Source organism: Tyto alba, unplaced genomic scaffold, assembly GCF_018691265.1.
Source record: "Tyto alba isolate M040663 unplaced genomic scaffold, T.alba_DEE_v4.0 Super-Scaffold_42, whole genome shotgun sequence".
In the NCBI taxonomy this organism is placed as follows: domain Eukaryota; kingdom Metazoa; phylum Chordata; class Aves; order Strigiformes; family Tytonidae; genus Tyto; species Tyto alba.
This window is the reverse complement of record NW_024881318.1, coordinates 25,055,292-25,083,138: the sequence shown is the minus strand read 5'-3', so window position 1 is coordinate 25,083,138 and position 27,847 is coordinate 25,055,292. Positions and strand designations below refer to the sequence as shown.

Here is a 27,847-nt window from a genome sequence, read left to right as displayed (position 1 = left end):
TAGGCACAGTATTGCAACCTGTGAGAATCACACAATCTTGATCCAGAGTTACATTTTTTTCTGCCTAAAAATTGCACATCTGAGATGCTGATGTGTATTATACATCTGAGTTATGCTAGAAAGGGAGTGTAACAGCGAAATCGTTAGAGTGAATGTTCACTGATGAGGGGAATCGGGTTGAAATTTTGTATGCCTTAGGTTTGGTGGAGGAGAAACACTAGCATTACTACCTCTTTGTGTCCTAAGAAATTGCATCCTGAAAATTGGGGACTTTTTTTTTTTTCCCCCCCCCTTATTTAGTTAATGAGAAGACTGTATGCTCTTTATCAAGGTGGCAGTTCACCCCACAGTATTTTATTGATGCGGTTGTTTTCCACACCTGTGTCTGGGCCCCTGCCCTTGAACCCCTTACTGACTGAGACAGTACAAACACCGCCACGTAGTTAACGTCCGTTTTATGAAGTAAGTGATCTGACCTTCTGGGATGCCAGAACGTCCCCCTGGAGTCCCGCACCCCCAAGGGAGACGTTCCCGCTCCGCCTCGCGTGGGAGCCTGTCCGCAGGACCGCCCGTGGGGCAGCGGCAGCTGGTCCTGGGGAAGGGCGGCGGGGGGAGCCCGGGGGTGCGGGCACAGGGACCCGGGCGCCCCGCTGGGAGGGGCGGGGGCGGGGCGGGGCAGCACCGCCCCTCACCCGCCAATCCAGGGCGGTGCGGCCCCGTCACGTGCTGTCGCTGCCGTCCAATGGGGGAAGGCGGCGCCCCTCCGTCCCGGATTCAAACTGTCGGTGGGCGCGGCGCGTGCCGCCGCCGGTTTCCGTGGAGACGGCGAGGCCCGGCCGCGTCCATGGAGCCGAGGCTCGTCGGCCCTGGGCCCTACCGCGCTACCCGGCTGGTGAGTACCCGCCGGGATTAGGTGCCCCATCCCCGCCTCTGTCTCTGGTGTAGCCGCACCTCCTCCGGGTGGGGCCTCCGTGCGCGATGGCGACTTCTCTTGAGCCTCCTGTGTCCCGGCCGGCTGCCCCGAGACAGCGTGGCCTCCTGGGCCTGCCCCGCTGGCCGTGTCTCTGCGGCCTAAGGGCCGAGCGCCGCCGGCCCGAGAAGGCCCTGAGCCTGACCCTGGCCATCCGGGAGCCGGCGGGTTGGTGCTCCCCACGCTGCGCGTGTGCGGGGCGGCTGGACCCGTGTGCCCCGCGTGACTGGAGCGGCGGCAGAGCCCGGCGGGATGGAGCTTTAGTCCAGCCTTTCGTCAAGTTAAAAGCCCAGGGGAGGTAAAAGCTGTATCCGTAGAGCCCTATGTAGCACGGGGCTCTTGATATTTCAGCTTCCTAAATCTGGTGTTTGTTCTCAGATCTCAACTGTTTAAATCATAGTTCTAGCTTTCAGTGCGCTCATAAACGCAGATGATCAAAAAAGTATATAGTTCTGCCTTCAGATCTGACTGCATTCTGATCTCACTTTGTATAACTAAAATGCTGGCGGAAGAAGAGCTCCCGTTAACGGTTTGCTTTGTTCTGCTTTCCTAGTGGAATGAGATAATAGAACTTTTTCGTGCTGGGATGCCGTTAAGGAAGCATCGGTGTCGCTTCAAAAGCTATGAGCATTGCTTCAAAGCCTCGGAGGCAGTGGACTGTTTACATGACCTGCTTGGCTCCAATCAAAACTTTGGCCCAGAAGTGACTCGCAATCAAACAGTTAAGCTGCTTAAAAAATTCCTGAAAAATCACGTTATTGAAGATATTAAGGGAAGATGGGGCAAAGAGGACTTTCAAGATGATGGCCATTTATACAGGTAAACCTATATATGGTGACTGAAAAATTTGAGGTTTTGGACACAGGGAGTAGTAACTCTTGTGCATTGGTTTTACAAATATTTTTGTAGAATGCTTTTTGAAAAGGGGTTAATGTGTCTCCTCCCCCTTCCTTTTAAAGACTTTATTTTCTTTAGCGATAGGCAGTTGTCATGATTTAATAATTGGCTTGTTTGGGGGGGAAGGGTTTTGCTCGTTTGTTTTTTTTGAAGGGCACTTTTACTCAATTATTTTCTATGAATAATCACAAAAGCTTTTGCAGCTTTAACAAGGTAGCAAGTTCTGTTTGCTGTTGGTAGACATTAGATTTGTCAGTGTTGGAGGAGTGTATGCCAAGATATGGATGGAAGTGAGGATGCCATTGACCATCTGACTCCAGTTGTCCTCTCTCTCAACCAAGCCCCTGACTAGTTAGGATGCTGTTTCTACTTTTGAAAGAAGAGAAAGACCTTCTGAATTTAAAAGTCATTCATGATATAGTCTTTTTCTATACTCGTTGGTTTCTAGATTGAAGTTGTCTTAAAAGAGACAAGGTTTGATTTGCTCATCCTCAAAGATGCTTGTTTACTTACTTATCTCTATTTAGTCCCTCAACTGATAGCTTGTGAACAGAGGAAAAGAAGTTGCTTTGTAATGAAAGCTTAGCATTACTGGAGCGGGTTCTTTGACCTCTCGTGACCTCAGTAAAGGTTTGGGTGTGCAGAAATTGCAGGTTCTGAATTTGTACCATCTTGTGTCACGCTCAATGCAAAGGTAGTGTGAAAATGACCGTTAAGTATGGATTTGTAACTTAGATCATGACAAGTCTTTTGAGGAAATGGGAGCTATCTTCACGAATAGCAATAGGGAAAATAGGTCAGCAATAATGCTGCATTTCTACTTATTGTAACTATTGTTTTGTACATAAAGACATTTTATGTATTAGTTTTTTGGTAATGAATTCTTAATATTGTTTTTGGGAAAAGTATGTTATACTGAATTTCCACTAGATGTAGATGGAATAAATTTTTCATTTTACTCTGTGATCTTAACTAGTTTGTGGAGTGTGCCTAAGCATTTTTGCTGTGTAGTCTGTACACCTATGCAGTAAGTAAAGTTCTTCATTACTCTCATAATTTTATTTATTAACTTTGAATACTTTAAAAGTAAGAGCTATGTATAATTAATTATTTTACTTTGCCATAAACAAACTTATGTCAAGACATGTTCTTATAAAAGAACCATAGTTCATGTTAAATTTGTTCCACTATAGTTCAGTTGATTTACAGTCAGATTGGATCAGATTTATGTTTAATTCCATTAATAAATTAGTACCAATTCAACTTCTTATTTACGATACTGCATGACATCTTCCAGTAAAAAGTGGTAGCTGGGTTTTAGTCTGCCTTCTGAAGTAAACAATACTGAATGCCACAGCTTCCTTGTCAAATAGTTTAAATATTCAAGCCAATTTCCATCAACTTTAATGGAAGACACTTTAAATAATTTTGGGAAAATAAAAAAATTAATGTTTTATCCCAATCTAGCTCTGTAAAGAGAAATTCCATGTAACAATCAAAGAAAATCTTAAATTTTAGAATTTGGTGCTCAAATTCAAAGGACCCAGTGTATCAAAGGACTTGTATCCGAATATATTTTAAGCTCACCCAAGAAAGTCTGTTGCTAAGTATCTCAGAACACTATATGGTTCTGCGGTCTGTGAGCTGAACATGACTGAAGGCTGGGAAGGGATGCTGAGGAAGTATCATGTATGCTTGTCCTGTTCTTAAATAATTCTCTGGCCATCTGTTTATGACTGCTATAGAAGGGCAAGATACTATGATAGTTTACATAGTCATAGATTAGTTAAGGTTGGAAAACAGTCATGGAAGACAAGAAGAGCTGCAGAGGATCTTAACGTCTTGACCTTGTCCTGGAGAAGGTTAAATGCAAAGGAGTGGGGTGGAGTGGGATTTTTACTTGTTCAAAAAGAGTTGGAAAAGCAGGTAGATGCTGGTACAGCACATGATGGTATGTGTGTTATTGGTTTGGTATGTTCCTAGCCCAGTCCTGCTGTCTATTCTTAGGATAGTACTATCTACCTGCACAGTTTTCTCACTGGTGCAATAGATGTTAAGTATTTTGTCTCCATTCTTTTTGGGCATCGACTCTTTGTCAAAAGATTAAATATGTTTTTTTGGTAACTGCTGGTATTATGCTATATCTCTTTGGTTTGTATTTGTGTCATTGTGGGTTTTTTGTTTATTTGTTTTGCATTGGCATCATGACACATTCAAATTATTTTGTTATTTTCTCCTTTGTATTTTCAGCCATGACTTTCCTGAGCTGCAGGCTGTGGAAGTTGGTTGAGTGAAATATTTCTGTGCTTTTCATCTCCTTTGTGCTTTCCCTAATGAGCTGCTATTGGACAAGAGCTTTTTTGTTATAGTTATCTTGATGTTCTTTCTCCACCTTCCATTCCAAAGATAACTATGTTACTAAATGAACCTTTTTTTTTTTTTTTTTTTTTTTAACTAAAACTACATACCTTTCATTCATTTTGAATTGAAACCAGCTTTTTCTTATTGGGCTTAGTGCATAAATAAACTGTGTATGCTGCTCACGGTGTTTGTGTTTGGCTGTAAGTATTAAAACACGTTCTTCTATTTAAGGAGCTAAACACCAGTTTTCCAGCTCACCTTTATCCATGTATTTAATGTCCTGGCAGCTCCCTCTGGTGGGCTTTCCTAATATTAGGTTGCAAATACATTTCTCACCATGTTGATACAGGTAGCAGTACAAATCGCTTTTAATTCCACTGACAGTGCTTACTCTGGAAGCCTTGATATGCTTCATACTTTTTCTATAAATTCCTGTGTTAATATACTGTAACTGTACACTATGGTGCATAGTTGTGTCTTTCATTAACTGCATGTAAGTGTAGTTGTTCAGTCCACAGAGTATGCAAAAGAGATGTTGCCAAATGTTGATTTTCCTGAGAGTATTAGGCAAGTATTAAATGTGAAGGTGAGAACTAGTGTGGCTTCTAAAAATAGCAAAGACTGTCTGTATGTCCTGACTTACTGACTCAGTGTAGTCTACAATAATAAATGAGAAGTTACAGTTTTAGAAGCTGTCAGGCTTTGCATTTTTTGGAATCTAAGCAATTGTATTAAAAGCAAAAAGGTTATTATTCTATCACTGCTAGTAAACTAATGAGAAATCAGCTGTGGTACTTGTTATACCACTGATACCAATGTTAGCTGACCTTGTTCTCTATCCATTTCCCTGGACACAAACAGGTATTTCTATTTCCTCCTTGTATAGCCTACTAAAACTAGTGTTGCCAGCTGTACATCATGCTAATCTTGAGCATTCCAGAGTTGACATGTCCTCAGTTGCTGGCTTTAGGTACCATTATTCTGTTCATCATAAAATCAGATGCTTTTCATTGTTCATCCACAAACTTGACTCTATCTAGATCTTAATGTAATTCTATCTGATAAGGGACAATACACCTCCTTTTTCTGCTAGTAAGAACTCATTCATTTATTGTTTATTTGAGAATCAATTCAGCAAATTATGTAAAGCTAAAAATTGTGAAGAACTAGATGGGACATAGGGAACTATTGAGAATACTGTAAGGCAAAGAAAAAAAGGCTGCAGATGTTTTAACATTAAACTCTTAAGAAATAGCAAATAGCTGAAATATAGTTGAGAACACTCAACAGTTGAACATCTGCAATGGTTTACTCTTAAGAGACAAAGTAAGTCTTGCAGGACTAGTGCAAGGTGCTTATTACTTCTCAAGGTTTGTCCAAATAAAGTGATGTCTCCTTGTGTTGCAGATACTCTGTTGAAGAGCATTGTGGAATATGCCAAATGGGCTCAGTGTGCCCAGTCAAAACCATAATATGTTTAACCCATGCAGTATAATACTACTGGACTAACAAAATTGCAATACAAAACTAATGTAAAACCTAATTAAATGTTGGAACTGCCTTGAAGGATGGGGTGAAATTTTAGAGAAAATTTGAGGATTTCTTGAGCATGAGAATCTTTCTGGTAGGAGATAAATGCATGCTGTCCAGTGGTATACAAAGCTCCTGTTACATGGTCACAGATTTAACTGTCTTTTATGTACGGATTAAAAGAGTGAATGAGGCTGAAGCAATTTCTTGAAATGCCAGGAATCTCAGCATCTAAAACCTATGAATGCAGGTAAACATGATCTTATCTGGGCTAGTCTGATGGTTTGTTACCATCAAACTGATTTGTCTTTCTGATGTGCTGCCGTTAATTCCTTTGTACATGCTCTTATCTAGGTTTGGCAGTAGTTTAATTCTGGTCAAGCTGGAGATGTGACTGAGCTGAATGTGCTCTGGGATAGTTTGTTTTCTGCAAGGGCTAGTTAAGGGTTTATTTCTGCCAATTTCTTCAAGGCACTTCTTGAAAAGCCTTTAAAAAGTGGGTTACCTGCACAGCCAACTGGAGAAAGCCTCCAGAAAATAACAGCAGGTTATGATCTTCATATAAAAAGCATAGACACAGAAGAACATAGTAATGTGGACAAAACTTTGTGTGAACACTTGCATGCACACTAATTAAATCCACACATTAATCATGTGACCTAGTTATGTAGTTTTGCATTAGGAGATGCATGCTAGCAGCACACTTGACATGGGGAAAACCTACCCACAGCTTTTTTAGAAGAATCAATATCTTCTAGTGAAGACCTGAGTCAGTTGTCTATGCATAGGTAGCTGGTGATATTTGAGATGCACTGGGATATCAGACACTTACCCAAGGCTCAGCTGTGTTATGGGAGGTAGAGAGAACCTGAACTGTTCTGGAGCAGCAAATAGAGGCCAAACAAGACATATTAGGATGTTTTACGTGTCACTCAGCACTAGTCTTCATGACTAGTCTTCATGCAACTTAATCACACTGTGAATGTCCAAGGTATTTTTTGTATTTTTACTTGTGAAGGCCTATTACAGTTTTGCATTCGTAAATATGGAATAGGTTGGAGTTCAGAGGCATTAAAAATATTCTCTAATTTCAGATTTCCTCCTTCCTCACCACTGAAGTCCTATCCAAAGAAATCTTCATGTGGAAAAGAAGTAATTAAATTTCCAGACTGGAATGAACCAAAAGCTGGCACTTCCCAAGAACACATCCCAGTGAAATCAGTCACAATGGTAAGATACCCTATTTTAATTTCCCCAAACATAAGCATAATTGGAAAGCAAAACTGAACTAATGGTCTCTTTGTTGTGGCACAAAATACTTGGTTATTAAATGCAAAATACTTTTATTTTAAACTTATGCAAAGTAAAGTTGTTCTTAATGATTTGCTGGGGGATACTGACTTTGAGTGCACTTTCTGCTACAGATGATGATGTCCTGAGCATCCTAAACTCAGCATGGCTATATTTACTGGTATGCCTGCATTCGGGTTTGCTCAAATTCCAGTCAGTCATTTATTATACAGGACAAGTTAGTTACTTTACTGTCACATACACTGTAACTCTTATTCAGACGCTTCATGTAGCAGAATATATACAATGTTACTCCTTTCCTAGCTGCTCTGAGGTTGTTAGTGATTCAATTTCCTTTTAAATAAGGATCATGTTGTGTCTAAAGAGAAGTGGTCCCGGTTTCATTGTTACCCTTTGTGAGTTTGGATAATCCCCCTGCCCCATACTTACCTGGATTGATCCAGTTTTTGTAAAGTTGTTGGGAAAAAAAAAATGTTGTTTTTATTAGTAAACCAAAATTGTATCAACCCTTTGCTATCTGCACATCTTAGAAGCCTGGGCTTCTGAAATGTACATTCTAAACCCTTCCTCCAGTGCATCTTGTATGTGGGTGTTCTCATAATTTGTGACCTCTTTGATAATTTTTGCCTTTTTATTGATGCTCATCAGTGCAGAACACTAGCTTGGATTTCTTGATGATCAATAATCTGTTTGGAAAAGCAGCTCCTACCATTTTCCTGGACATTTAGAGGTCCTGAATGAATGATTATTCCATATTTGTAATCCTATTACTTACATGCAGATTGCATGTACCTTTCAGGCTTCTGAAAGGGAAAAAGCATGGTCCTTAGAACTTCAATAGCATGTAGAAGACTGAGGGAATAAACAAAACATAGTGCCAAAGGCAAATAAAGAGAATAGACTATTTTAGTTACTGAACAAGTATCTGCTGCAGTTTTAACATGTTACAGCCTCCAACTGTCTGCTCTCTGTTCTCATCCAAGCATCCTGGCCTGATAAAAAGTTAGCAAAAGACCGCTTATATACATATGGCTTAGATTTGACAGCATACAGCCTGGAATAACTCAAAATCTCTTTAATTGGCAGTTTTGGTTAACACAGTGGATTGTAAAGTGAAGTAGCTGAGGCAAAGAAATAAGCTTCTTTCTGCTGACTCCTTTATAGAAAGGAGTAGCTTCAACTGGAATGGTGAAATAGGTAGTTGAGAATGGGGGCACCTTAAATTCTTTCAGCATCAATCAGAGCACTTCTTGGCTGTGTGTGGATTGATGGGCATGGCTCTGTGTACTGAAATACTGATGTGGAAGACCATCTACTCATTTCATAGGGTGCTATTTGTTTCAAACTAGCTCTAGTCTAGTGTCATGGAACGATAGACAATTAGTGCTTGGAGTAATTAAGTACATTCCTGGAGTGCAATTTGTGATTTGGTTGTGAATACTGTTAAAGTGCTTTAGGACTGCTCTGTGATGTAAATCAAAGAACTGGGAATGATCAGGAGTTTTATCTTGGAAGGTATGCTGCTGACACAAACTGTATGTCCACCCATCAAATGCTGATGATAATCTTCAAGCATCAAGCTTGGATGTGAAGGTTGAGTAGAGGATAGTAGTCTTGCATTCTCTGCTTTACTTTATTCTGTTATAGTGGTGGACTAGATGTGATGGGTGTCTTCAGCTGTTAGCTATTTGCATTTGCTTTCTTCATGTATAGAATCTGCTAATTAACTTAATGTTTAGTTATGATCAGTGTATGCTGAACAAGGATGAGTATCAGTCTTTCATATCTCGTCTAATAATTATCCAATAAGTTTTCCATAGGCAGATGCTTAATCTTAGAGTGGTAGTTGAAAACAAGTGAGTTGAACCGATTTTAATTGTGGAGAGGACCTGAACAGAGAACTAGAGGCCATTGACTCTTTAACTTTAATGGCTCCTCTGACACATGTAATTTTTCAGCTTTGGGCAGGTTACGTAACTGAGAAAAGATGCCGCACGTCTGTGAAACCTAAGCAATCACTTGCATCCTGGAGACTTTACTGGAATTTAAGAATATTTAAAATGCTTGCAATAAGGAGCATGATGTACTGTAAATGTATTCTACTGTTTAATATTTGCAAAGTCACCAGTTAATGAGGAGTGTCTTTTCTGATTTCAGAACTCTGAGATGTGGTACAAGCGACACAGTATAGCTATAGGAGAAGTACCGGCATGCAAACTTGTGTTCCGCAGAGAGCTAACACAAAGAAATATAGAAGAGATATGGAAATCCATGACTTTGTCACGGTGAGTATACTTGTGAGTCATTTGCCATTATTGTAAAATTGTGTAGTAGGTAAAAGTTTTGTCTGTCTTCTATGTTAATGCTTGCAATTTCACCCACTCACTTGTAAACACTGCTATCAAAGCCATAGTGGCTAGACTAACTGTATGACTTGTTATTTGGCTAACAAATTCTGCAAACAAAGTTTGCAAAGAAATTTTACTGTGCTTAATACCTTTTGACTTTTTTGTGTTGTGTTATACAGGTCCTTTTGTTTTGTGGGCTTTGATTTGTTTAATCACTTTTCTCATTCTCTTTTTTTCTTGTTGCTATGGTTATGGATGGGAGTCATGCACTTCACTTGTAAGAGAGAAGCAACGATATACTTTATTGATATAAAGTAGTCAGTTAAGTTAAATGGTAAAAGCAACAGTGGTTTAATGAGATTGAATGGCAAGGTACACTAGATTATTTACAGCATAGAGGACAGGGTTAGACAAAACTGTCACAGAGACCCTCCCATTGAGTCAGGAGGTTCAGAAAGGACCTCCTTGCCTCTTAAACTCCTCCTCAGAGAAGAGTCTAGGTGGAGCTGGGTCCACTCCTCATTCCAGACTCGGTCAATGGTTTATGCTTAAAGAATTATATATGCACAATTGATCCTCTATATCTCTTAGTTAGAATTGCAAAGTTTAGCATGCTACTAATCATTTACACACAATCTGTTGCAACAAGGATGCTTAACCTCAAGGAATAACCTTGAGAGGTATCCCTGATCAAGGGGAGATCCTGGCCTGCAGCCCACTGCTGTGCAGGAGAGCTCAATGGGCCCTGGCCTGTCCACTACTTATGGATTAAAGCAACTGACATATTTGCATACCAGAAAGACATCTGGCTCACAGTTCCAGACAGCTGTTGGCTACCATGTTGACATCCATCACCCAAAGTCCTGATGCAGCCATCACAACCCCCACTGGTGATTATAGCTTAAGCAGGGGCAGGGAGGGGAGCATACCACAACAGCTATGAAATAGAAGCACTTCTGTAGAAGTGAGATACCATGAAACCTTTAAATGACAATTACAGTGCTTCATATGAGATGTGAAATGGAGTAGCTAATTGAATGATGAAAGCTTTGAGATTCAGATTTCTTCACTATTTCCAAAAGGAATATTGTATGCAAATTTAAAGGTATTGCTTTAGACTATGCAGGAGAAAAAAGTAATATACATTAGATATTTTTACAGCACAATTGAGGTATTATTAATCATCACAGAACCATAGAATTGTTTGGGTTTGAAGGGGCCTTAAAGACCATCTGGTTCCAACCCCCCTGCCATGGGCAGGGACACCTTCCACCAGACCAGGGTGCTCAAAGTACCATCCAGCCTGGCCTTGAACTCTTCCAGGGAGGGGGCAGCCACAGCTTCTCTGGGCAACCTGTGCCAGGGCCTCACCACACTCACAGGGAAGAATTTCTTCCTAATAGCTAATCTGAATCTATCCTCTTTCAGTTTAAAACCATTACCCCTCATCCTATTATTGCACCCTCTGATAGAGTCCCTCCCCATCTTTCCTGTAGCCCCTTTTAAGTACTGTGAGACTGCTATAAGGTCTCCCCAGAGCCTTCTCTTCTCCAGGCTGAAAAACCCCAACTCTCTCAGCCTGTCCTCATGGGGGGAGATACTCTAGGCCCCGATCATCATCTTGGCCTCCTCCAGACCTGCTAGAGCAGGTCTGTGTCCTTCTCATGTTGGGGACTGCAGAGCTGGACACAATACTCTAGGTGGAGTCTCACAAGAGGGGAGTAGAGGGAGAGAACCACTGCCCTCAACCTGCTGGTCATGCTTCTCTTGATGCGGCCCAGGACATGGTTGGCTGTCTGGGCTGTGAGCACACGTTGCTGGCTCATAGTCAGTTTTTTATCCACTATTGTTTCCAAGTCCTTCTCCGTGGGGTTGCTCTCAATCCACTCATCGCCTAAGCCTGTGCTTGGGCCTGCCTTGACCTATGTGATGGACTTTGCACTTGGCCTCGTTGAACTTCACGGGGTTTTTATGGGCCCACCTCTCCAGCCCATCAAGGTCCCTCTGGATGACATCCCTTCCCTCCAGCATGTCAACGGCACTACGCAGATTGCTGTCATCTGCAAACTTGATGAGGGTGCACTCGATCCCACTGTCCATGTCGCTGACAAACAATGCTGGTCCCAACAGTGACCCCTGAGGAGTGCCACTCATCACTGCTCTCCACTTGGACATTGAGCTGTTGACTACAACTCTTTGAGCATGACCATCCAGCCAATTTCTTATCCACCAAGTGGTCCATCCATGAAATCCACGTCCTTCCAATTTAGAGACAAGGTTGTCATGTTGGGACAGTGTCAGGTGCTTTGCACAAGTCCAGGTAGATGATGTCAGTTGCACCTCCCTTATCCACCAATGCTGTAACCCCACTGTAGAAGGCCATCGGATTTGTCAGGTACAATTTGTCCTTAGTGAAGCATGTTGGCTGTCACCAATCACCTCCTTATCTTCCATGTGCCCTAGCATCACTTCCAGAAGGACCCACTGCATGATCTTGCTGGGCACAGGTGAGACTGACTGGCCTGTAGTTTCCTGGGTCCTCTTTATTTCACTTTTTAAAAATGGGGTTATATTACTTTCATCTGAACTCAGCATGTTATCTCTGTGTAATAAACTTGATGCTGAGACAAGCAGCTCTAGTGCTGGCACAATCCACAGTGGAGTGATCTAGTGTGGTCCACAGCAGGGTTTCCTCAACCAGGGAAACCTCAGGGGAGCCAAGAGACCTGCTGGGGGAACCTGCAGATCACACAGTGGCTGCTGTGACCTGGGTGGGGCCAGGAACAATGGGGCCAAGCCCCCTCCCATATAAAAGAAGCCCCTAAGGAGCACTGGAGACCAGGGCAGGCAAACAGGTTGTGGTATGGCAGTTTGCATAGAGGTGTGCTTAGGGAGGGCACTGTACGTCTGACATATCAACCAGGGAGCAGTGGTATGCACCCTGCAAAAAGACATGTCCTTTCTAAACTCTACACCCACCATGACTGATGCAGCTGCCCAGACAAAGCTGCAGTGGAAGCATGCTGCCACCCAGGTGTCAGGGTAGGCCATGCTCTTAGGCCAGTACCTGACAGCAGTGGCGATCACAGCTGTGAGAGGTGCACCCAGGGAGAGGAAATCCTCTGCCTAGTGACAGAGCTCCAGGAGGAGGTGATTAGATTGGAGAGTATCAGGGTGTCTGAAAGAGAGATAGATTACTGGAACCACACCCTATCCTCCCTGGACAGACCTGTCAGGCAAACAGCATGCATGATACAGAGCACTCCCTATCCTGTCTCTATCTGGCTGAACACAGCGACTGAAGGGACAGTAGACAATGGCAACAAGTTCCTGCCTGGCACAGCAGGCGCATCTCCTCCATAACTACCCTGCCTTCCCAGGTGCCCTTGTATAAATAGGTACAAGGCTCTGCAAGTGGAACCAAACAATGATGAGGACAGTGGTTCATCTAGGTCGGAGATATCACCAAGGTTAAATCTGCCTACACCCTGCATCAAAACTACTTCCATAAATAAAAAATGACAGGTCATTGTCATAGGGAACTCTTTTCTGAGGGGAATAGAAGGCACAATATTCAGACCAGACCTACTTCTCAGGGACGTCTGGGCTAAAGATATGAAGAGAAAACTTCCTACCCCAGTACGGCCCTTGGATTATTATCCATTATTGATTAAGGGATCGGGAGCACAAGTAGTGTTCTTCTTTATCCTTCCAGTTGCATGGAAGGATGAGGGAAGAAACAGGAAGACCCAGCAGATCAATATCTGGCTCTGAGACAGGTGTCATTGTGCGGAGCCGCAGACGAACGACACGCCGAGACGGGTTCAATGTGGAAGATAGAGCATCAATCTACATGTGTGTCTTTATTGGTCCAGGGTACATATATTTATACAGACAACGCTAATTATTATGCCTACTAGTCACTAGCTGATTGGCTTAAGCTCTAAAGGTCGTATTCACACGGTCCACCTACTTTCAGTTAGCTTACAGCACAAGCTTCTCATAACACTAAGTTTCTCATGCTACTATTTCTGATTCCTCTTGACTTGTTTTCGATACACGACAGTACCATAACACAATGTTTCTCAGACCACCGTTACCATAACACTAGGTTTCTCAGACCACTATTCCTAATTCTCCTTAACCTGTTTTCGACACACCACGGTACACAGGGCTGAAGCGTCCTTGACATTCTTCATGTATCTGCAGCTGGGAGCAGCTGCAGGCAAACCCTAGTGAGGCCCAGCATCAGCGAGGCAGCATCAGCCCTTAGAACAGGCTCTGATCGTACAATTGCTCGGTGGGCTCAGGACCCTTGTCTCTGAGCCATTCTCCAACATCATTGGAAGAATGTTGGGGTTTTATGATCATGGGTTGGTCTACAGAACACCAGGCCTGCTGGTGACAGATGGGGTACGCATATCTCAAAGGTGCAAAAGGATCTTTGCACAGGAGTTAGCAGGGCTCACTGAAAGAGCTTTAAACTAAATTTGAAGGGGGAAAGGGATGAAACCAGGCTTGCTAGAGATAAGCCTGAGGACAGCGTGCCAGTGTTTGAGGGATGGTGTGCTAGCAGGGTCCTTCAGTCTGTTCCACAATGTGCTGAATACACTAAAGGGCCTTTGAAATTTCTATACTAATGCATGTAGCATGAGGAATAAGCAAGAAAAGCTAGAAGCTTTGGCCCGATCCCAGAGCTATGACATCATTAGCAGAAGTGAAATTTGGTAGGATGAGTCCTGTGACTGGGGTGCCATGATGGATATTTATAAGGTTTTCAGGAGGGATAGGCAGAGCAGGTGAGGTGGTGGAGTGGAACTGTATCTAAGGGAAAAGTTAGATTGTATAGTGTTTACATTTGGCAACAACATGATTGGGAGGCTCTGGGTAAGAATGAAGGGGAAAACAAATAAAATGGATGTTGTGGGAGTCTACTATTGACCACCCAGCCAGGATGATGAAACCGAGTAACTATTCTACAAGAAATTAAGGGATGTCTCTAGATGAAATGCCCTTGTCCTTATTGGTGATTTAAACTTCCCAGACTTTAACTGGGAATATCATACTGCAGATGCAAACAGGTTCAGGAAATCTCTGATGTGCGTTGAAGATTTTTCTTGGTGCAGATACTGTGGGATCCAGCTAGGAAAGGTGCCCTAGATTTTTTGTTTGTAAACAGAGAGGAACTCATAGACGAAGTGGTGATTGGTGGCTGCCTTGGTCACAGTCACCATGAAGTAGTTGAGTTTCAAATCATCATTGATAGGAGAAAAAATGCCAGCAAAACATCAATTCTGGGTACGGGGAGAACAGACTTTGGGCTGCTGAAGGAGCTAGTTAGTAAGGTTCCCTTGGAATCTGCTTTTGAATATATTGGGGTCCATGAAAACTGGTCACTTCTTAAGAACCATCTCTTAAGAGCATAGGAGCAGGCAATTCAAAGTGTTGGAATTCAAGCCAGAGGGGCAGAAGGATGGCTTGGCTGAATAGAGATCTAGCACGGCGGAAAAGGAAAGTGTACAGACCTTGGAAGCAGAGACAGGCAACATGGGAGGACTCCAGAGAGACTGTTCAGCACTGTAGGAAGAACATCTGTGTGGCCAAAGCTCGGTTAGAGTTCAAGCTGGCCAGAACTGTGAAGAACAACAAAAAAGGGCTTTTTAAAATATGTTAATAGCAAAAGGAGAATCTGAGATAAGATTGGTCCATTGCTTGATGAAGTCAGTCACCTCCGAAATAAGAATGTAGACAAAGTGGAGATATCTGATGCCTTCTCTGCATCTGTATTCAACACCAATGATGGGTCCTGGGATGCCGGGAGCTCTGTGTTAGAAGACTGTAACTGAGAGGATGATAAACTCCCAGCTAACCCTGAACTTGTTTGAGACTTGCTGCTCCAGCTAGTTGCGCATAAATCTATGGGGCCTGATGAGATTCGTTGCAGCGTACTGAAAAAACTCTCTCCATTATTTTTCAACAGTCTTGGGAGTCTGGAGAGGTCCCAGCTGACTGGAAGCTGGCAAATATTGTCCCAGTTTTCAAGAAGGGAAAGAAGGAAGACCCTGATAATTACAGGCCTGTCAGTCTTGCTTCAGTGCCTGGTAAAATTATGGAAAAGGTTATTCTGAGTTATTGAAAAACTTGAGAGACAATGTAGTCACTGGTCATAGCCAGCATGGGTTCCCAAGGGGGAAGTCCTGCTTAACCAACTTATTTCATCTATGACAAGTTCACCCATCTGGTTGACCAAGGGAAGCTAATAAATGTGGGGTTTTGGGGTTTTAACAAAGCTCCTAATAGTGTCTTTCACAGTATCCTGTACAAACTGTCCAGTATGCAGCTAGGCAGGTCCATAATACATTGAGTGAGCAATTGGCTGATGGGTTGGGCTCAAAAGGTTGTAGTAAATGGGGTTACTTCAGGCTGTTGACCAGTTACCACTGGAGTTCTCCAGGGGTCAATTTTAGGGCCAGTGCTCTTTAATGTTTTTATAAATGATCTGGATGTAGGAATTGAATGTACACAGGGTAAATTTGCCAATGTTAATATACTGGGAGGAGCTGTGGACTCCCTCAGGAGTACAGAGGCCTTATAGAGAGATCTGGATAGACTAGAGAGCTGCGCAATCACCAACCATATGAAATTTAATAAGAGCAAGCGCCAGATTCTGCTCTTGGGATGGCATAACCCTGGTTAATTCTACAAACTGGGGCATGAGAGGCTGGAGAGCAGCCCTGCAAAAGGAGATCTGGAGGGCTGGGTGGATGGCAAGTTGAATTTGAGTCAACAGTGTGACCTGGCAGACAAAAGGGCCAGCCATGTCCTGGGGTGCATCGAGCACAGCACAGCCAGATGGTCGAGGGAGGTGATTGTCCCACTCCACACTCCAATGGTGTGGCCCCACCTTGAGTACTGTGTGCAGTTTGGGGTGCCTCAGTGTAAGAAGGACATCAAACTGTTAGAGTGTGTCCAGAGGATAGCAACCAAGAGGGTGAAACTTGAGGGCAAGACTTAGGAGGAGCGGCCAAGGTCACTTGGTTTGTTCAGCTTGAAGAAGTCCAAGAGGTGACCTCATCGCAGTCTGCAACTTCTTCAAGGGTGGCAGTGGAGGGGGAGGGGAGTGCCAATCTTCTATCTCTGGTGACCAGCAATGGAACATGAGGAAATGAAATCAAACTATTTCAGGGGAAGTTCATATTGGACATTAGTTTTTCACTGAGAGGGTGCTCAGTCACTGGAACAAGCTCCCCAGGGAAGAGGTCACGGCACTAAGACTGTCAGAGTTCAAGGAACATCTGGACAATGCTCTTCATCATATGGTTGTTCTAGGTAGTCCTGTGAGGAACAGAGAGTTAGACTTAATGATCCTTATGTGTCCCTTCCAACTTAAGATATTCTATGATTCCATGAAATGGAGAAGTCTCTTTTTCAGAATCGTATCTGTCCAAATACTACATGTTTGCCTCTTTCAGATTAGATGATGTATGAGCTATGTATTTATGTATTTTTACAGATTACAAAAGGTCTTGGGTTTGGATTCTCTGGATGAAGTGTTAGACACAAAACTTGTGAATTCAAAGCATATAGTCCAAAATGCATACAATGTCAATAAACAAGGCATTGTCACTTTAGAAGACAAATCAAGTGAGTATTTTAGATGTTTTCATTTAACTTTTTTATAATGTAGTTTATTAGTATATAAAAAAATAATTTCTAATATATACTAACATGTAGCATTTTTATACTTTTATGACCACATCTATACTAGAGTTTTTACAAAGTAAGCCATTGTTATCCTCTGACATCCCAGTGTTTATTCCACATTTACTCTCTTAAACATATTCCTGCTTTCGCAGGGTTAAAAGGTTAAGGTAAAAGAGCAGCAACTTTTCATTTATAAAGATAGGGATGTCATTCACTTCAATCTGGCTTTGTCAGCCCAGTCCTTAACTGCTTGAACTGGAGTGTTTGCATGAAGGAAATGTATATTAAAAATTGGGGAAGAATCAAAATGTACACTGAGAGATGCTTAAGATTTCTCCATTTTGAGTTTTCAGCCAATGTACTTTGAAACTAATACAGAGTTTAAAACTGCTTTGCACATCAGGGACAAAGTAAAACATCTATGTTGCTGTGATATATCACAATATTGTTGTCACCATGTTTTCCACAAGATTTGTAGAGAATTAAAATATGAGATTGGAACCTGGTTTGGTTTGTGAATGAAACCTCCTCCAGAGCATATACATGTTTGTTTTAAAGACAGTTGGAGCACCTCAAGATACTAATTTCCTCCTTGCAGAAATTACAGAACTGAATATATGAGTGCTTTTCATCATCTTCAGTGCAGAGTGAACACTTCATTGTAATGCACTAGTGAGGTGTATTTTGAACTAGTTTGGATGATTTTTTCAGGGCGGGTTAAGGATTTGTGATATGATCCAATTTGCCAATTTAAGTTGTAAAAGCAGTAGGCATAACTGGTTGACAGTGAGTACTGGAGGTAGTAAAGTATAGATGTAATTCAAGCTAGATCCCACATTAAGATATAGACTGCCTTTGCAATCAGTCATTCTACTATATAGGAGGAACTTGAGGAATTTTCAGCTTTGCTTTTATATTAAAGTTTAACAGTTTTCTCAGTTTTTTTCTCCTTTTAATTTTTTATCTGTTTCTCCCACATGCAGAGGAACTACCTCACTGGATATTATCAGCAATGAAGTGTCTAGCAAACTGTAAGTAAATTCAGGAGTGGGGGAAAAAACAACCCCCGTAAAAATCAATTGAACTGACTGTGCCTTTACCTCTTTATCAAATCCTGTTTGAATTCACAGTCAATATTTTTTTCTGATCGTTGCTTTAAGCAAAGTTGGAAAAGATCAGCCAGCATATATTCTCCTTCCAATGCAGCTTATTTCAATGAAACCTAAAGGTTTGACTATTTTATTAATATTTTTCTTCTACTATGTGTCTTCACTAGATGTATTTATTGGAAGTAGATCAATTCAATTTCCTTTATATTTTGAAGAATAAGTCTAAGTTTAGGTTTGTTTTTTTTTTTTTCTAGTTGACATTGCATTTTTATTGGCTGGAATAGAAGATAGTGATCTGGTTGGTGGCTGCAAATCAATTTTCTCTTTTTAATTTTTTTCTTTTTAGGGCCCAGCTGCTCAGATTTGAAGCAGCCTACATACTCAGGATTTGAAAGAGATGTTTTCAAAACTATAGTGGACTACTTTGGCCAGACAAAAGAACCTCTTCTCACATTTCATTTTTTTGATGTTTTTGTTAGTGTGTTAGGTAAGTAGTTTGGGATGCAATGAAAAAATTTCTTTTGAATTAACTTCCTGGAATTAATTTACCATACCCAAATAGTATCACAGCTTATTTGTTTAGGACCTGTCCTGTCCATTCGACATAGAGAACAGTTTCATATTTAAATTTATTTTGTATCATGAGGTGATTTTATTCTTGTGTCTTTTTGATCACTTTAGTTCAAAAGTCTTCCACTGCTTGTCTTTATAATTTTTAAAGGCCTCTGTTCATTGCTTAGCACTGCCACACTTAACGGATGTATTTTAACAGATTTTTCTTTTTTTTTTTTTTTACAAATGCCTAAGCATCTTGAAAACTTGCATAAGCTTTTAGAAATTGCTTGACTGAAGTCTAGATTAAAAAGGATTAGGGCTAAGGACTGTTTTTAACCCTGGCAATATAGAATCTGAAGGAAATGTAAATCCTTCATTGTTTAAACTTAGACTAGACATAAACTAATCCAGTGCTTTAAAGAAACAATAGTTTAGTTATTAACTATAACTTTTTTAGAATTCACACTATATCAAATTCACCTATCCTATAGCTGTAGATGGCCCAATGAAAGACAGTAAATGTGAAAATATTTGATTACATTTTGTGGTTACATTTCAGGAAAGAATAACTGAGTTGAAAAGTAAAGCATGCTTTGTAACATGTCACTTTTCTGAGCTTTAAATGGGAGCAACATTGCTTTTCATAAACTATGTAGATGAAAAAGGAATTCAGAATAACATTTCTGGAATTTAATATTTTTATACATTGTTAATTGACAGTCTTGTTTCCAAATGAATATATCCTTTTATGACTTCTTTTGCTTATACAACAGACCACTATGAAGCTGTAAGTAAATGTAGAGGATATCGCGCACTCCATAGAATACTATTTTGTAATAAGTGTCAATGCTAGTATTGAATGCTGCCTGTGGAGCAGTAAATTGCTTAGCAAGCTGTGCATTTACAAAATATGGAAATTAAGACCCAAGTCTGCAGTTGCATTTCTGTGGGTTTTTTTAATGGAGTATGGCTTGCTAAATTGGCAATCTAAATGTTAAGACATTTATAAACTAGTATTTCAGTCTCTGAGTCTTTGACTTTTCATATTGCTACCCTCAGGCAATTACAACCTTTCCACAGTGATAGGTCTCCCTTCCACCTTCTGTGGATAAGCTTTCTGTTTAGTGGAAGACTTGAGGAAATAACAAAGTCTTATCAGAAGACAATTTTAGTCATTTGAGGCAGCCATGATGTGTTTTGTGCATGTCTAAAAGCTCCATCTTAAAACCTGAGAAATATTTTCAGAAATCATAGGTGGTTTGTGTAACCATATCATGATGCCTCACTTGTTTCTGTTTTCAAATGAAGTCTCTCTGGAGCACTTATCTTCCAAGGGGTTGGTTGAAATTAGTTTTCAGAATAGTTAAGAAAATAGAGTGAAGGTGTCAGTCATCATCAGATATTTTACTAACTCAGTCAGATTAAACTTGCTCTTTGCACAGGTTAAAATAATTCTTATGTACAAAGTTCATTAAGGTTAATTATTATTTCCCAGGGCCTCTTCAGAACATATGCAATAGTGTGCTTGTCAAATCTTCCCACAAAATTAAAGATAGATTTGCTTTGAAAATGAAATTAACTACACTACTTTACCACTCTTTGCTTGAGCTACTGTCTGTTTTGGCTGTCCTACTTACTACTGCACAATTCTGTTCTTTTAATAACAAACAGCTTCTACTTTTTACACAGTATAGAACTGACTGGCATGGTGGATGAGTCAACAGCAGTGGATGCTGTTTATGTTGACTGTAGTAAAGCTTTCAACACTTGTCTCCCATCACACCCTTATAGGCAAACTGAGGAAGTTCAGGCTAGATAGGTGGGTAGTGAGGTAGACCAGAAATCATCTGAATTGCTGGTCTCAGAGAGTTATGATCAGTGGAACAAAGTGCAGCTGGGGGTCAATCAGTAGGGACCCCCTACTGGGGGGTAATGGGGCCAGTAGTGGTTAACACTTCATTAATGACCTGGATAGTGGAACACGGTCCTAAACAAGGACAAGCATGCAACTAATACAAAATGTGGAAGAGTGGTTAATGAGGTAGAGGATTTTACTGCAATGCAGAGGGACCTTGACAGGCTGGAGAAACGGGCAAACAGGAATCTCATAATGTTCAACAAAGGGAAATGCCAAGCCCTCTCCTGGGGAGGAATAACCCCATGCACCAGTTCATGCTAGGGGGTGACTGACTTGAAAGCAGTTTTACTGAGAAGGATTTTACAGTCCTGGTGGGCACTAATGTGTCCGTGAGCCAGCAGTGGGTCCTTGTGGCAAGTGTGTGCTTGTGTCCAATGTGTGCTTGTGACCAGCAACATTCTTAGCTCCACTAAGAGCATTGCCAGCGGGCTGAGGGAGACCTTTCCTCAGCACTGGTCACTGAGTCCAGTGGAGGGCCACAAAAATTATTTAGGGCTTGGAGCATCTGTCATATGGGGAGAAGCTGAGAGCAGGGACTGTTTAGCCTGGAGAGGAGAAGGCTCAGTATGGATCTTATTAATGTGTATAAAAGACTGATGTAGGAGAAGGAAAGAAGAGAGAGACAGACTTCTATCAGTGATATCCAGTAACAGGACAAGAGGTAATGGGCACAAGCAGAAATTCAGGAAACTTCATTTATACATAGGAAAATAGATTTTTTAATTGTAAGATGGTCAAACACTGGAAGAGGTTGTCCAGACAGGCTGTGGAATCTCCCACTTTGGAGGTATTAAAAACCTGACTGGACATAGTCCTGGGCAGCTTGCTGTAGATGACCAGGCTTTGAGAGGGGGAGAGGTCTAGATAATCTCAAGAGATACCTTCTAACCTATGGAAATTCTATGAAAAAAAAAAAAAAAAAAGTGTATCTCTGTCATCTTCCTTGTTCCCTTTTTAAGAAAAATTACTGTTAGACTTCAGTCACGCAGGTATTTTGCTTCTGACTTCTGTCTTGTTCTGATGGTGCTATTTATGCAAATATGTAGTAGATGCTTCCTTCACTGAACCTTAGAAACCTAAAAGAGGATGACATTTTGGTGGTGAGACCTCTTTACAGGTACCTAAACTACTATCAGATTTTACTATGCCTGTCCACTCTTCAAATATCTCTGCCATGCTCACATTCTGTGTTTTCTCAAGAGTTTGTAAGTAGAATTAGTTGTAGATTTATCTTCTAAAGGAGTGAGGAACATGTCAGTATTGTCATAACTGTCATTGGTACATAAGAACATGTTTTGTTTATATTCTCTGATTTTTGCATAGACTTTTGTATGGAGTTGCTACAACTGTGCATACACCTCAGTTGTGTTTAGAGCTGAGGGTTATCGAAGAGCAAAGGATAAAATAAAAGATTGTAGTTTTTCACGTTTACTAGTATCTAGAGTTGTTGGTTGTGGTTATCAACACCTCCCAATGCATCAGAAGGAAATCCTGTAAATATTTAACAAGTAGTCCAGTGCTAGGGATATCTTCCCAGACTCTTTGGAGAGTAGAGTTCTAAGGCAGTCTTGAATGAGTAGGAGAGGAATTTGGGGAGACACATGTAGAAATGTTATGTTAAATGTTATGGAAATATATAATTGAGAAGTGTTGCCCAAACTCTTGATCTCGTGTAAACCAGGTCTGACGCAAAAACACAGCAAGGCCGTAGAAGCTCTTCAGATATCTTGTCTCCTGCTGCCACCAGAAAATCGGAAAAGACTGCAGCTGTTGGTGAGGATGATGGCAAGAATTAGCTTTAACAAGGATTTGCCGCCTCTTTCTGAATCAGTGAGGACCAGAACCTTGGTATGTATGGTGCAAGGCAAAAGGTCTAGATGAGGCTTTCGGGGTAGCACGGATGAAAGATTCTTACTGGAGAATGCATACAAAATACAGTTTGCTTGTTTGAAGAACAGTTCATCTATTCTAGCTATGTGGAAAGCTACTCTGAATTTGACTAAATCATGATTTCTTGGTAAGTTGTGAGCAAAAGAAATATTTGCTCAGAATTTGGAGGTTTTCTTATCTTTCGAAGTTAAATCACCACTGATTTCACTATGGAGTAGAAAAAAAAAAGCATAGTAGATAAGGTATCTGATGTTCTTTATCATTGCAGACTTCCTGTTTCAATCATAGTTAGAAATATATAACTGAATGCTTTGATTTGCCTGGTTTTGTTTTTTTTTTTGTTTTTTTTTTTTTTTAAATCCTACCCATTTATTTCAGTAGTAATTTTTTTTAACCACTTAACTACAGAAATCTCTGAAAATAATTTTAATCAGATTTTCACAAAGCCCTGGTTTTTGCTAATGCTCTTTCTGTAGGTTTACTTGTAGAGTTGTTGCTGATGTTTCCAACAGCATGTTATTACAAAGTTATTAGGCACAACTTGTCAATTCTGACTGGCTAAGAACATGTATTTCTTTTGGTTAATTTTCAAGTCTTTTTCAAGAAAGATGACAGAAAACTCAGCTGTAGAGCCACTTCATAAAAATCCTATAGTGGCATGCATAAATCTAAATTTGTTCCCTAGCAATTAAGTTTTTAATTACTTATGAATAGTATTTGGTTGATTAAAATTTTTAATGCTAAGGTTATAATTTAATTAATTGTAAATGTTTTTTGATTAAAATAATTATGTTATAATCTAAATGTTATTTTTAGAAGTGAATCCTTTACAGTCCAAGTGTTTTGTACTGTTAATTCAGCAGTGTAGTCTGTGGTACATGATAGAAAACCTTGATTGCCTTCTGTGCTTTTAATGTTAGAAATGACTGGTGAACACAGACAGAAAACTTGTGTAACTGAATGCTTGAGCATGAGACTATATGAAGTGAGCTGGATCTGAAATTTGCTTTCATAATTTCAAAATAGTGGTAGTAAGTCTTTCCATTGGTGCTTACTTTTTCTATGAAATTCCTGTGTTATTTTCTAAATCTCTGAAATATTTGTGCCCTGTTTAACTTGAAAAGCCATGTGAAGTGGCTATTGGACAAAGTTTTCAAAATAAAATAGAATTCGTCCACTCTAAGTCTAAAATCAGGGTTAGATTATGTATATGAGGCAAGAGCCATCTTCAGTCCACTCAGTTAATTTTACTGTACACAACTCTTTTATTTTGTTTTATTTTGCATTGATGTGTATTGTGAAGTATGCTAACCGTTGTGCTATTATTTTTTTTTCCTAAAAGATCACTTTTAAAATAGAATCTGATTCTTCATCCCCCATACCCAAACAGAAAAATATACAATAATGATCCTTTTTTTTCTCAGATGATTCAGGCATTTTCCCGTTGTATTCTCTGCTCAAAGGATGAAGTGGACTTGGATGAACTGCTTGCTGCTAAACTAGTATCTTTCCTCATGGACAATTATCAAGAGATCTTAAGTGTTCCTTCTGCCTTAAAATCTTCTATAGAGGAACATGTTGTACATCTTCAGAGAGTCCAAGTAGGTATCTAGTGAAAAAACCCTCTTAAGTCTCTGTGCTTCTAGATCAAATTTATCCTTTCTGCTCTGAAGTTCGCCAGTTCTTAAAGACTTCCTTCACTCTCTGCTAGCTTATGAAGAGCTAATTAATTTTGACTGTTGATATTAAACCATAACTGTGTATCTAAATGAAACTAAGCAGATCTTGAATGGTTTAGAGACAAGAACTCTAAAACATGTTTTCCTGTTGGTCAGCACTATCTTCTCCATGGAATGGACAAACTATGTTCGTTGTAGTGAGGAAAACTGTGACTGGTTAAAAAGTGTTTCCATGAATGTTCTGATTTTATTTTAGAGCCATCCATATTGCTCAGCTTTTTCATAACTCTCTTTTGTTTCCTGATGTTGTATTTTGGTTTTGTTCAAAACTGCTTTTTAGTTTTTCCTTCTCTAATTTTTACTGAAAATGTAACTTTTAACTTATTCCAAGAGTTAAACAGGCTTCCTTTGTGTCATGTTGTTTGATTTACTAGAACTCAATTAGTGCAGGAGATAGGAGGTACAATTTAGGGTCTTTATTCCATATCTTTTCTACTTAATGACTTCAGGTGGTCAATTTGATTACTTCAGTTTTTGCAAATTTATTGCAGAAAACATAGCTGTTCTTTTTTTACTCTTTCTTCAGATAAAATACACTGGAGCTGATACTGATGCAACTTTTCCTTCTCAACCATTTTGTCAGCAAATCAGTACAGATGAATATGAGTACCAAAGAGTAACTGGCTCTCAAGAACCACTGGCTGCTTTACTGGAAGAAATTGCAATGAATAAAGAAATCTCTGTGAAAGATAAGAAGAAGAAGCTCAAGCAAGTAAATAAACATTCCTCCAGAATCTTTAATTTTAACTTAAAAGACTTTATCAAGTCTTAGACACGTAGAGATATAAGATAGTAGGTACTCTTGGGGATTTCAAACTTTTTAATCATTTGGAATAGAGGTACTGTGATGAATCAAGCCATATGAGAAAATACCACCTTATTTTCTATATAGAGATATATAAAGTCCATTAGAGAAATAATAATTTTCTTGCCACAGAGGTGAAGGTTGCACTTTAATAGTTTTTAATATTACAAGTTTGAGATAATTCTTCATTTAAATGAATGTATTTTTCTAGTTTCAGAAATCTTACCCTGAAGTGTATAGAGTACGCTTTCCTACCCCTGAAACTGAAGCGCTGCTATTTCCAGAAAAAACTAAACAGAAACCACCAATACTGATGTGGGCCTTAAAAAAGCCTTTTCAACCATTTCACAGAACCAGAAGCTTTCGGATGTAAATTGTCTGAAATATATCAGCGGACAGAGTCAGAGCATATTTTCAATGGATCTTATGCAAGAGGAACCTGAGCAGCATGTAGTTAATCAAAAAACTACTGGAGATACTGGTGAGATGATATAAAAGGTCAAAAGAAGAGGAAAGTATTGAGGTGGTAGAAATGTGAGCCATTATCAGTATTTTTGTAAATAATTACTTTTTAAAATGTTTGTTATTTTTATAAAAATAAAACAAAACAAAAACCAAACCCCAGCAAACTCAAGGTGATTAATCTACATGGGTGATAAAGTACACTTGCTGTAGTTTGATTTGACCATTATTTCAAGGTCTAAATGTATTTGTTTGTAATGTATTGTTGGTAATTAGTCAATAGCTTTTTTTTTTTTTTTTTCCTGAAACTGAGTCTCTTGCATAAGATGGGCTGTGTTCTTTCACACATAGCTTGAGGAATTAATTTGTTGTACCTACTTGAATAAGTATGAAACACTGGATTTTATTTTGCTGTTGTACACCTTGGTGTTCTTGATATGTAAGATTTATTTTGGAAAACTGTAAAAACTCATTCTTAATTTTCTGATTCATATGATGCATTACATCTTGAGTCAACTCCAGTTGAGATTCCAATAACTTCTGTAGCGCTGACCCATTCTTCTAATCAAGCCAGTGCTTTAAGTCTTTTCCCACATGCTGTTACTAAATATTGTCATATAAAATTGGATGCTTGACAATAGAACATATTTTATCAGAAAAATCTAAAGCCTTGCATTTCCTCTGGAAATGGAATTCAAATATTGAAGTGACATTGAGTCATACATGCCTTTAATAATTTCATCTGGTTTGCATTATGAAATCTACTGTACCTGTAACTTGACTGTGCATATACTTGATTCTGACAGCACTTTAGAGATATTAAAGCATTACCATTTCCCCATATTTACTTAGAGTGATGATTTCATATTATCCATTAGAGATTTAAAGAGCAACATTTCATACCTTGTGTAATGTCAGAGTATGCTATGCAGGAGAGAAAACAGCTGGCATCTCAACAAATTTCTGATATTTTAGTAAGCAACACAGTGACTGTCCTGTAATGCAACATTGACAGTATTTTTACTTTGCTATCCTCCTAACCAGTCAATGAGCTTTAAGATGTACATTACAAGATTGTTGGTTTAACAGATTGGAATATTTCTTGGGCAGTGTGATTTTGAACAGTATATTTTTCCATGATCTGTTTTCACACATCAGTTATACTTGGACTTCATACCAATAATATTTTTCTTAAGCAAAATTGATACAAAAGGGTACACTTTTCAAATAATAAGGAAATATTAAAATTAATAATAAAAGTAGTCTGAGGCCACTTCTTACTTTTAGTACTAAGTCTTCAAGTGTGACATAACCTTTTAGATGTGTCATAAAATTCTGTATATGCTTACGTGCAGTCAAATTGCGATTACACTACTGATATAATAATTTGGTTACAGCACTAATCCGTGAAGTGTAAAAATGAGTAAGGATTCTTGGAAAGCCAGTGTTGTATAAAAGCGGAAACCTACACTAAGTGATCTCTGACATCAGTTCCTAAATTACAGAGGAGAAATAAGTGGAAGCCAATCTATTTGCCATTGGAAATAATCTCACTGTCTGCCAATAAACCTTCTATTATCATGTTGAATCTTTTCCCCTTTGTTACTTCTTAAAAATCTGTAGCCTTTCTGAACCTGTTTAAAACAATAATTAGAGTTTACTCATTAGTTTCCATGAGGAGAAGTTGAAGATGTGTCATATGTTTCTATGGATCAATTGTACTGTTGTTTCAAAGAATTGTTTCCTTGACTGTGGTAAAAACAAACCAAGTAAGTCCATTTGCTCACAATTCATGTCTGTGAAAAATACCACCACAAACTGTCCTGTAAAACCTTGACGGGACTGTAGGGAGGGAACTTTATCGGAGATCATAATCTCACAGACTGAATTTTAATGTTACCCTATCTTGGGAGACACTTAAGAAATCTTATCTTAGTAATAGAAGATATATGACTATGGCTGCTGCTTACAGCTCTTCCTTGTCTCATAACTGAACCAACTGCAAATATGCAAGATGAGTATGGTATGAACAAAAAAGTAAGTTGGCCTGTTCCTTTCAGGGTAGACATTAGAAAAAGAAAGCTTGAAAGCTAGTTCAGAGAAGACTGTGGGCTTCATGAAGTGTCTTAGAAAAAACATAGGTTCTGTATCCCTAAGCTACAGTGAATAGAGTCTTCAGAGCTGATATTCACTTTCTCAGGAATTTAACCTTTATTTCTGTGTTAAAGCCCTACAGTGCCTTGATATT

The 27,847-nt window shown here is 39.7% G+C and overlaps 1 protein-coding gene across 1 annotated transcript; it reads left to right on the top strand.

The window, feature by feature from the left end:
- The first annotated feature begins 613 nt into the window (after positions 1-613).
- DEPDC1B (DEP domain containing 1B) lies at positions 614-27,191 on the top strand. Its single transcript, XM_033009200.2, has 11 exons — positions 614-892; positions 1,524-1,789; positions 6,853-6,988; positions 9,227-9,354; positions 16,931-17,061; positions 18,105-18,152; positions 18,577-18,717; positions 22,385-22,551; positions 24,018-24,194; positions 24,859-25,044; positions 25,349-27,191. Exons 1-11 carry the CDS (start codon positions 743-745, stop codon positions 25,508-25,510), a joined length of 1,692 nt encoding a protein of 563 aa, XP_032865091.2. The 5' UTR covers positions 614-742; the 3' UTR covers positions 25,511-27,191.
- The last annotated feature ends 656 nt before the right edge of the window (positions 27,192-27,847 follow it).

Bases quoted from the DNA above. Each gene is read 5' to 3' on its own strand.
- DEPDC1B (XM_033009200.2), top strand. From the start codon at position 743: ATGGGGGAAGGCGGCGCCCCTCCGTCCCGGATTCAAACTGTCGGTGGG. The intron at 9,355-16,930 runs GTGAGTATACTT...GTATTTTTACAG, and splicing joins AAATCCATGACTTTGTCACG to ATTACAAAAGGTCTTGGGTT. The intron at 22,552-24,017 runs GTATGTATGGTG...TTTTTTTCTCAG, and splicing joins CAGTGAGGACCAGAACCTTG to ATGATTCAGGCATTTTCCCG.